The 10456-nt window shown below is 52.9% G+C and overlaps 5 protein-coding genes and 1 non-coding gene across 6 annotated transcripts; 3 read left to right on the top strand and 3 right to left on the bottom strand.

The window, feature by feature from the left end:
• Positions 1-478: 478 nt before the first annotated feature.
• J4E93_009284 lies at positions 479-582 on the top strand. The gene has a single exon. It is a non-coding gene; the product is annotated as a tRNA-Glu (tRNA).
• A 688-nt stretch (positions 583-1270) lies between these two features.
• On the bottom strand, positions 1271-2264 carry J4E93_009283 (uncharacterized protein; the record flags this gene model as incomplete). The annotated part of the gene is made up of 2 exons (XM_049347177.1): positions 1271-1805; positions 1852-2264. The coding sequence occupies 2 exons, from the start codon at positions 2262-2264 to the stop codon at positions 1271-1273; spliced, it is 948 nt and encodes a 315-aa protein (XP_049195741.1).
• Positions 2265-3557: 1293 nt separating this feature from the next.
• J4E93_009282 (uncharacterized protein) lies at positions 3558-5408 on the top strand (the record flags this gene model as incomplete). Its single annotated transcript, XM_049347176.1, has 1 exon — positions 3558-5408. One exon carries the CDS (start codon positions 3558-3560, stop codon positions 5406-5408), a length of 1851 nt encoding a protein of 616 aa, XP_049195740.1.
• A 419-nt stretch (positions 5409-5827) lies between these two features.
• Positions 5828-7460, bottom strand: J4E93_009281 (uncharacterized protein; the record flags this gene model as incomplete). The annotated part of the gene is made up of 5 exons (XM_049347175.1): positions 5828-6045; positions 6099-6913; positions 6964-7147; positions 7202-7337; positions 7389-7460. 5 exons carry the CDS (start codon positions 7458-7460, stop codon positions 5828-5830), a joined length of 1425 nt encoding a protein of 474 aa, XP_049195739.1.
• Positions 7461-8084: 624 nt separating this feature from the next.
• Positions 8085-8852, top strand: J4E93_009280 (uncharacterized protein; the record flags this gene model as incomplete). Its single annotated transcript, XM_049347174.1, has 1 exon — positions 8085-8852. The coding sequence occupies one exon, from the start codon at positions 8085-8087 to the stop codon at positions 8850-8852; it is 768 nt and encodes a 255-aa protein (XP_049195738.1).
• An 83-nt stretch (positions 8853-8935) lies between these two features.
• On the bottom strand, positions 8936-10068 carry J4E93_009279 (uncharacterized protein; the record flags this gene model as incomplete). Its single annotated transcript, XM_049347173.1, has 2 exons — positions 8936-9802; positions 10063-10068. 2 exons carry the CDS (start codon positions 10066-10068, stop codon positions 8936-8938), a joined length of 873 nt encoding a protein of 290 aa, XP_049195737.1.
• Between the last annotated feature and the right edge of the window lie 388 nt (positions 10069-10456).

Genomic DNA, 10456 nt, shown 5'->3' with positions numbered 1-10456 from the left:
CTCAAATATGTGCACCGTCTTGACACAGGCAATAGCCGGGATGCTTCCATAAGAAAGAATGCCGTGCGACATTGCGAAGTGTTGGCAGGTATTCCTCATCAAGATTTTTATCGAGATGTACAGGAGACATGTATCTTGGTAAGACTTCACTGCACTGGCTTACTGTATGTGTTGCATCAATTCTATTGTCCTAAACACTCGTACGGCGAACCCAGCGGCTTCAAACAACGTCGTGGCACATCCGCAGTACCTTCGAAAGTTGTGTTGGTAGAGATTTCGCGAAGTGGGGGTATTCAGGGGTCTGCAGAAAAGTTCCCCGCCATCGCTATCCACATGTCAGAATCTTCCAAGAACTTACCAGACTACTCTCCCGTGGTCCCCGACCCTCCCAACGAAGTTTGGTCAGACCTCATCGTCGCCGCGCCAGATTTTAGTTCTTTCTTTATATTGCTTGTATCTTCTCCTCTTTCCATCAATTTCCGATATGGTCTAGTGGCTAGGATTTGCCGCTCTCATAGCAGAGTCAGCTCGCTGTTACAGCGCAGTGCCGGCAAGGCCCGGGTTCGATTCCCGGTGTCGGAAACAATTCTTTTGCTCTTTTTGCTATCTTTATGGGTTCGACATCGGATTGGTATATCTTTTTGCCGATTGAATCTTTTTGCCCCGACCCACGAGACGCTTCAGAGGCTGGGTATGTACTTGGATAGCCTCTAGAGCATAGTACAACACTTCTCTTTTGCTCTTCGCGACATGTGAAGTCACTGCCTGGGTTGAGTACACATCCATGCAGGTACGACCGAAGAGACTCTACCCTACCACAATCACTGCTCTATCACTGTCAAGCGACTTGCTCTTAGTCATTACCAAGCTGCCACCACATGGGTTCTGATATAGAGGAATACTCGAATGAGACTTGCCAAAAGTGTAGATCCGTTTCGTACTAACTACAACGAACTAGCAGCTCACGCACACTCACACCTCATACAAGGAAAATCTAAACAGATCTACAGCCTACATTAGGCTGGAAACATGCAAAGTACGCGACCTCACGTCAACTGCGGCTGGAGGGTGCTTCCTTGAATGAGGTGCTGTTAAGACACAAAACTATAACGACTGACATTGGTATAGAACAGGTAGTGACGGGGTCACTTCAAACACTCGCTAAGTCTGCAAACAAGAAATCCCAAGCCGTCCACTATCTGGACAAAGAAAAACGCCGGTAATGATCTTTACAACGGTGAACGATAGACATGACACCTTCTTTTTCCGCTCAGTCCTCCCTTAGCACCGCCGCTGTATACCCATTCTGCCCCGTACTCGCATCTCCGCTCCCACTCTTCAGCCAGCAATTCGCGCCATTCTCAGTCTCGTACCTTGTGCTAAAGTCAGAGCTGATCACGGCGGCTTTGCAGGCACTGCTTGCGTTCATGGCGCTGTATTGACTGCACGCGTCGACGCATTGCTCCAGGGTGTATGCGGTGAAGCTCATGAGGACGGTGTCGAGGATGTTGGTGCTGTCGAGACAGTTGTAGGTATACCGACCACTAATATCGGACTTCTTGCCTTCCAGTCGACTTGAGATGAGGAGCGTGGATGGGCATGTTGTGTTGATTGACTGGATGGCGCCAAATGGCCTCGCGCTGTAGTAAGTCCCCGTGTCTTCAGTCGCAGCCGCTGGGCTATCCGTTGGAGTCTCCGATGGGGCATCCGCTGAAATATCTGATGGACTCGCCGATGTGGGTGTTGGAAACAGCTCCATGCTCGAACTCGCCGCAGCCTGCTCCGCTGCAAGTGCTTCGGCCTTCCTACTCAAGCATTAGACAATGTCAAAGAACTAGAACCATGTCTTACTTGTCGGCTTTCTCTTGCACCACAAGTCCTCCCCCAATACTAGTGCCGACGAGTGCAGCGACAATGGTAAATGACATGGCGATTGTGAACCAGTATTTACGTCGTCGGTGAGCAAAGAACTTCTTCCACATATCAGGAGGGACCTGGATGTGAGGGGCTTGATCCTGATCGCTGTCCAATGCAGTACGGTACGAAAGAATGTCGTGAGAGCCCCGCAGGCGTGAGGACCTCGTCCGCGGCAGACGACCGCGTCCACCATCGTCATCATCGTTGATTTGTGGCAGCTTCGTATCGCCGTTGGCAGAGTAGCGGTTGACGGCCTCGGGATATGTCTCAGGTTGAGCGATCTGCAAACCATCAGACATGTCGAGCCGCTCTGGCTTTTCGTCCTTCTCCGTTGTAGTAGTAGACATTGTAGACATTGTACATATGGACTGCCGAAGATCAGGTCGGGATTGGGACGGTTAATGTGATTGTGCGACAATGAGGGACCAAGCCAAGTATAAGTGTATTCGCCCGCCTCCTAACTAGTCAACGGCGTCTAGTAATCGGGCGTGTGCTAGATACACGCATGCGGGTGCACTTGCAGCAGGCAGCGTGGGCTGCCGAGATCTCCAGGTAGATCGCTGTATACCCCGTGCGAGCCATGTGCGTCAATGTCGACAGCCTCTTATCAGGGTCAAAACACCGATTCCAACATAAATGATGAGGGGTTCCACGTATCGGAGAGCTTCGAAAGTAAGATGTGGCACACCGATCAGCCAGATTGCGTTTGGATAGGAAATCCCTTGATCAACCCTTACCTCCACGGACCCTTGCGCAAGACTTGGGCTAGAACGATTATGCTACCACCTTCAAACATGGTTAGTGTCGTGAAGGTAAGGAGAGTTTTATCTTAGATGTGCCGTTCCTGAGGCTTTTTCTTGGTCTCTCAAGAGGTCAGTCCCTTCGGATTGTCTACCACGCCGAGGTAATACTCCACGCACATATAAGGGATACCTCAATATGACCCTGACAAGGCTGGGCTATTTCCAGATGGTATGACCCGGATAAGGTTGAGGTATTTCCACGAGAAAAGACAGTCGATTTGTAGATGTTCTGGCTAGGATGCTCTGTAATTCTTTCCAGGTTGCGACGAAAGCCCGATCTCTGTGTTCCCGCCGACTAAGCACCTGCGCAGTATCCCATTCTTCCCCAGAGACGGATATATCGAAGCCAGATGAGTGCGCATTTATACCCCATGTTTATGGGCGTCGATGGCGTATCGCGAATATGGGGCGAGCGTGTTGTCGTGGAGTTGTGGAGTTCTGGAATGTCGAGGAAAGAGGGCGCTCAGATCCGACGCGGAAGGTGCGAGCACCGCCACCGCCACACAATGACGTGCGTGTCCAGCAACCCGGTCACAAGAACAAGCAGAGCAATCCATGGATCGGACTTCCAAGCGCTTCTAACACATCACATGCTGTGGCGCAGCTTCAAATAGGCATCGTCACTTTTGTTAATTCCCACGTTGTTTCTGTACGCGTAATCTTTCACTCCATCCAGGCAGCAACATTTCGCATAGTTCAGGCCGCTAGGTCACAACCGCGCTTCAACTACCTTCACATCTGCGGCCAAAGTCTTCATCTCCCGTCACGAATGATTTTGTGATTGTCTTCCAAGATCGTGACATCTACGCGTCTCGCCACCCACAAACATCACCCACCATGGACATCCCACGCGGCCACGCAGCAATGCCGCTCACAGAAGCCGACTTCCTAGATTTCATCTACAACTACTTCAAAGCCGAGTACTACCCCATCCGCTCATTTTGGTCTACAGCAACTGCCTTTCCACGGCAGACTGAAAGATGGATCTCTATGGGCCATGAACTCTCACCGCTCCAAGTCCGACCCGCAAACGCGCAGGCGCAGAAAGATTTGGAATCTCTGGACTACTTTACAAGAAAATGGAACCTCGATGCCGGATTTGTAAGAGGCTTGGTTATTCGATTCGCAAAGTACGAGTTGCACGAAAGACTGGAGAAGAGACTATATGAATGCGCGAGATTAGACTTGATGGTGAGAAAGGCGCTGAAAGAGAAGCATTTGATCGACGCACTATGGCCGAGTCCTGCACCACGAAATATCGCGAAAGATCTGTTGCAGCAAGGCGTTCAGGCTCGCCAATGGTACGGCGACATGTTCAACAAGTACTTCCGCGTCCTACAGTCTATCGAATCGTTTCAGCTCCGTCCGGAAATCGATCATCACATCAAGACCAGCGGGAAACTAATATTGATCCCCTTTGTGGACCATCTCATCTTTGGAGCGGTTGACCCGATTATACCAATTGTGGCAAAAGGAGCAGGCTATGCAAATGCGAAAGGGAGAGGAAACGACAGAAATACGCCAGGCTTCGGTGAGCCAGGGAAGTTCGAGATCCGGTTCGATGCACCGGCCGAGGTCACAGATACGTATACGAAGAGCGTTGTGCGGCAGTGTGAGTGTATGAAGTGTGGTACGAAACGAGACGTACAGGTCGTGATATCAGTGGACCCGAATCCAAATGCTGGAGCGAGTGCAGGCACATCGTCAACCAGCCGACAGCGCGACACAGCGCCACCGAACTCCAGGACTGCACAGAGATACAGCCCAGGCTACCAGATGCCTACCCAGAACGACCCAGCACCTCCCCGCCAACCCCCTCGGCCACAGGCACAACCACCCCAGGAACCCTCTCCATCTCAGCGCCCTTCGACACCCGATCTCAAAAAGCAATGCCCCCGCTGCACCTTCCTCAACGACCCCGCCCTCACAGCCTGCGAAATGTGCGAAGCCTCTTTACCTGAAGCCACAATCGCGAAGCCGCCCAGTCCAGTGTCCAACAGAAAGGCTTCTTCGCACTCACACTCCGCATCGCATCCACCACCCAACAAGCCTCGAAGCAGAGAAGAAGCACTCCGACAAGAACAAAGACCCGGCGCGCCGAATAGACACAGTCTGAGTCAAAGCCTCTTCTCCATCTTCCCATTCTCGCAGCAACAGCAGCAGGAGCATCATGCTAAGTTGCCGCCTACACAACAAGTTGATACCTCTGCTGCTGTGAAAACAGCGCCTGCACCAATGCAGGAGATGAGGAAGACAGAAGACCCTCGACCTTCTTCAAAAGAAGCCAACAAACCACACATCTCTCATTCTCCACATCCACCTCCCCAGACCGAACCGTCCTCATCCCGTCACGCTGCCACCACACCACCACTATCCAACCACCCCGAAATGGCAATGATGCCCCTCTCCCCCTCCCCACCCTCATCTTCGCATCCACGCCCCGCTCCCGCTGGTCTCCCGAGTAACCTCATGGACGACTTCGTCCCTGTGTCTCCTGCGTTCCCTCAAGACGACGAGGATGAGGATGCGGGGTGGGGGTCTATGAGTAGGGAAGAGGCAAGGGGGCAGGAGAGTAGTAGTGAGGAAGACGATGACGATGAGGGAGGAAGTGGTAGGGGGAAGGGGATGATTGATCTAGATGCTGTGGCGAGGGAGGAGGCTGATGTTTGGGGGGATAGGGAGGATTGATTGATTGTACATGCGGAGGGGGTTGATGGACATGTCGGTGTTGATTTTGAAGAGATCTTTGCTCAGTTCAGTGTTTAGATATTTATGCCTGGCGTTCATCTTTACACGTTGAACATTGATAGGATTGAGATGACGAGGTTGAATTGAAGGGACTCTTAGTTGCGTTTGTCTATACTCCCAAACACCCGTTCCCAAGCCCACGTCTTCAGCGCAATAGAAATATACGGCCAACTCCACGCTTCATGGTCTTTCACCTGCCCGCTCCATGCAATGCACCAAGCGCCCACACCTGTTGTTCGACGTCTGCGACAAGCTTTGCACATGGCAACCATTCCTGCTCTCCACACACCGGAGGAGTATGTTCAGTACACGGCCGCACGCCCATCGTAGTCGGCCCTAACGTCATCCACAAAGTCATCCTACGAGTTGAGGTAGTTCCGGACAGCGCCTTGCAGTTTCGTCGCACCCTCGCCGAGCATGTTCGTCAGGTTCTCGAGATCGTCGCCAGCGGTAAGACCAAACTTGCGGACAAAGTCCTTGGCGGCGGTTTCGAGGTCGCCGTAGTCTTCATCGCCGACTTCGTCTTCGGGTCGGCCAAAGTATGCGTTGGAGGAGATAGCGCTCGCGCCTTCGAAGCCTACATAGCAAGTTAGTAATCGAAACGTGTATGCTTTTACAGATCTCACGTACCTGATAATCTCTCCTTGGCCTGCGCGGTGGCAGTAGGATCGAATGCGTTGCGTCCAAAGAACTCGTCACTGGAAATGCCCTTTTGTGTGCCAAACTTGTCGCGCGCGTACTTCTCGCCGTCATCCTGCGCAGGCTTGCCGACACTGCCGAAGCCACCCATCTTCTTCTGCGGTGCAGCCTTTTTCGCTGCACCCACTTGTCCGAAGCCCAGACGTTGTACCCCCATGCCTAACCTCTCCATATCTTGGCTGGAGCGCTCGGTCTTGGAGGTGGAGCCGAAACCGCCGCGTGGCGGTGATACGGGAGTGGGAGAGACAATGGCGGATGCTTCGGGGGCTTTCGACTTGGTGGCTGCTGCGGCCTCAGCGGCTTCGGCTTCGGGATCGTAGCCCAACTTCTCGATGCGCTCTGCCTCTTCACGGGCCTTTCGCTCTGCCTCCTCAAAGTCTAGGCCTCCATCTGCGGCAACCACCTTCTTTGCTCCGAGACCCTTCTTCTTAGCTCCCAGAATGTTCTTCTTTGGCGCAGCGCCGGTGGTTGTCTTTCGTACGGCTGCGGGCTTTGCGGCGGGTGTGCTCGATTCACCGCCAACGAGTGGCGACTTGGGACGGTCTGTTCCATTGCCGTTGGCGCCCGGCTTCAGGAAGGGTGATCCTCCAACCTTGGGTGTACCGGTACGTGAGGGTGGATTCGACGGGCGCTTGATGGCGGGCTTGTCCCATGAGGAGAAGAAGTCGTCTTCGTCATTGGCTGGCGTGTTGGTGCCGTCGGTGCCAACTTCGGGCACATCTGTAATAACGACCTCGTTGGGGTACCTGCATAAATTGATTAGCCTAGTTTACCGTGTAAGACAAGTTCTTCTTACATCCTAGCGTCCGCGGCGCAGCGCCTGGTCAGCTCCTCCTTGTACTTGGTGGCGGCATTGCTGGTGTATTTGGCCTTATGGTCTTTACTCGCGAGCGCAGCAGAGCCTCCGTGCGACTGGAAGTACTTGGTAGCGCTTTCGTTGCCGCCCACTTTCATGATTCGTAATTGATCCCATTGCCAGACTACCCCCAATCAGTATGTATATTGCATAGCCACGAGACTCGGAGTGAACGTACTGTCGAGGTTGGTGGATCGTACGAAGGAGATGTGGACACCCATGTTACGATGGTTGGACGAGCAGTCGAGGCACAGGTAGATGCCAAACGGTACGGAACTCCATGTTGGGTTCTTTGCGCCGCAGTCGAAGCATATCTAGGGATGTGTTAGGCATTGACCGAGTATCTGTCTACTGGTAAGACGTACCTTGTTCGCGGGCTTCGACTTCAATTTGGTAAAGATGTTCTGCGACTCGGTCTTGGTGGCGAGGGCAGCCATGGTGGGAGTGGGTAGGAATGGGGCGGGTTGGCGGTAAAGGAGTCGAGCTGTGGTGGGGATAATTTGGGTTGCGGCGCTCGGGAATGCTAGGGTGTCGTTTCCAGGAAGCCGCGTTCTTGACACGTGATACGCGCGATTGCAGGTGCAGGTGGTACCTCGATGTCGCAACTTCTATTCCTACTTTCGCTTTCACCAAACGTTTTATACTCGATGTATTGCGCTCAAGTCTGTGTTATTCATATAGTTTTTCTTTCGAACCGTCTTTGTGGTCAAGAGACGCCTCCCGAGGTCAGAACCATGGTTACGACACGGTGCTACGCGCTCACTTCGCGCGCCTGAATTCGATCGCTACACTGTAGACAAGACCCAGAGCTGTCGTTGGCGACTATGAAACCTTCACCATTCTTTCGCTAGTCTATGCTCGAAGGATGACATAGGCTTCGGACGCCGTCTTCCTATCTCCCTATCTTCCCGTCCCACGACCTGACGCGACAGCACAAGTGGGGTATGCATATACAAATGATGGCATACCTCACCTGCCCCCAAGTAGCAGCTTGGGTCTATTGCATACTCACATATCAACTTTCATAGACTACAGACTACAGCATCCCACAACTCGCCACCATGTCCACCCCCCAAACCATCCCCGCCCGCCGCGGAGCAGCCACCCTCGTCAAAGCCGGGCAGAAGATAAAGATAACAAACACGTACGGGAACCAAGTCGTCGATACCTGGGCGCTCGCACTTCCTTCCTCTGCCCTCTCCACCGCGTCCTCAAAAGTCGAAGCACCGCTCTACCCCAACGCGACTTCCGACTCGCCGTCCAAATACTCTGCTACTGCGAACGCCGCTGCCAGCGCGCCCGAATACATGTCCATGTGCCACTGCCGAGCAACGCTTCTGAAAATAACGCCGGCAGTGGGTGATATCATGGTCAGTCAGAAGAGGGCGCCTATGGTCAAGTTGGTGGAAGATACAAGTCCAGGTGTGCATGACACTTTGGTTGCGGCGTGTGATCGGTGGCGGTACAGTGAGCTGGGTGTAAATGGATACCATGAGTCTTGCACAGACAACTTTTGGGATGCTTTACACACGCTGAGCACGTCTTCGTCTCTCGCGGCTGAGTATAAAGAAGCGCTTGAGGGCCTTCAGGCAAAGATGGGGTACAGGGTCCCGGATCCGTTCAATTTGTTTATGAACATTCCTATCACGCAGGAAGGTGAGGGAGCGAAGAGAGGCATTAGCTTTGAAGAGCCGAAGACGAAGGCGGGAGACTATGTGGTTCTGGAGGCGCTCAGGGATGTGGTGGTTGTAATGAGTGCGTGTCCTCAGGATGTTCTTACGATCAATGGGAAGAATCCGGTGGATGCCCATTATCAGGTCCTGGACTGAAGCAACAAGGATGAGTCCACGGGTGAGTCGTACGATAGAGCTATCAATATTCATAGATGAATTTCATATAACGTTACGTGAGTTCATCTCAGATACGAGAACAGCGAGTTCGGTCCAGCCGATTCCAAACTGACAAAGAACGTGAACAGTAAGCACCCTGCTATGAGCCCCGCCCGCCATATCCAGTGCACCACTTGCCCTCTCCGGCTCTGGTCTCTCCTCTCTTCGTTCTCTCTGGACAACCGTCGCCCTACATCAGGCCACTTACCGACCACTAGAGCTGCAAAGTACCATGCTGCCAGGTGAATGAACGACGCCAGTGGTAAGATGGCTAGGATCCAGATGACGAAGAGTCTACTGCGTAGAATGGAGGAGATGCCGAAGATGTCTGCCAAGCGCGTGAGAAAGAAAAGCGCGACGGTGCTGACCATGATGATCTGGGAGACCAGAAGGACTAGGTGATCGTGATACCAGTCGTGCGAGGCGAAGTTCTCGTAGGGGTATGTTGGAAGGTTAACGAGCCGACGGCAGTTCTCAGAATCGAATGGGTCTGGGTCGACGGCGCTCGGATCCTCCGTCTCTTCGGTCGCCGCTGTTCCAAGCGGAGACAATGTATCTTCGTTCACGCGGGACGCTTCTTGCGCCTTTGCGTCGTCGTCAAGGTACGCCTGTGCCATAGAGAGAAGTGGCAGTAGAAGCAGGATCAACGGTAAAGTCTGACCGAAACCCCATGAGTTCTCCTCAGAAATCTTCTGGTTAAGAGTAAAGTTGTAGCCGTCATAGTTCCATGACGCTGCAGCGCGTGTGTCCCAGACTTTGATGGTTCCCCAGGCCATTGCGAATGTCAGCCAGAGGATCTCTAGTAGCATTGACTCAGAGACATCGTAGATGGCTCGGGTGATGATGAAGCCAGCGTACGAGAGCAGGTATGGTGCGTGCCAGATATATGCCTGAATCGTATGAGATGATGTCTTGTCCTCCAAGGATTTAAGGAATCGCTTGAACTTTGTTCCAGGCAAGGTCCGAAGGCATGTGCGGGACACATGTCCATCTCGGTCAAGTAGTTGCATACCACACCGAACAAAAGACACACCAACGATAACCACAGAGAAGATCATAGACCAAATCTTCGGACCTCGCCGTAGGAATGAACGCATCCCAAGCTCTTTGTAGAAGCAAACAGCGCTCAAACTGGGATAGAACCCCTCACCATCATCAGGATACCCATTGAGCCACATCCTCGACCCCGTCGGAAGCAAAGCCGCAATCAACAAGGAAGCAAGTAGAACCATAAAGGCCAGTCTGATAAGCCGCATGCTTTTGTTGGTCTGGGAGCAGCCTTCGAGAAACGCCGTAGCGGACACGAAAGCGAAACTGGCGAACCACGAAATGAAGACCATCATCTGCCAGTGATACGCAGAGATGCCGCATTTTAGTTGCGAGTAACCGGCGATGAGGATCGCAGTGCCGGTGACTAGGTTCAGGTCGCTGAGGATTAGGACGGACTTTTCGATGGCGTATTGGAAGCGCCGGCTTGGGGTCCATGAGAAGATACGTGAGCGTATGAATGATAAGATCTGGTGGTCGACTGCATTGATGTGGGT

This window comes from Alternaria ventricosa (assembly GCF_023758065.1).
Source record: "Alternaria ventricosa strain BMP 2768 chromosome Unknown scaffold_20, whole genome shotgun sequence".
Classification (NCBI taxonomy): Eukaryota; Fungi; Ascomycota; class Dothideomycetes; order Pleosporales; family Pleosporaceae; genus Alternaria; species Alternaria ventricosa.
Note: the sequence above shows the minus strand (reverse complement) of the source record. Positions and strands in the feature narration are given on the sequence as shown.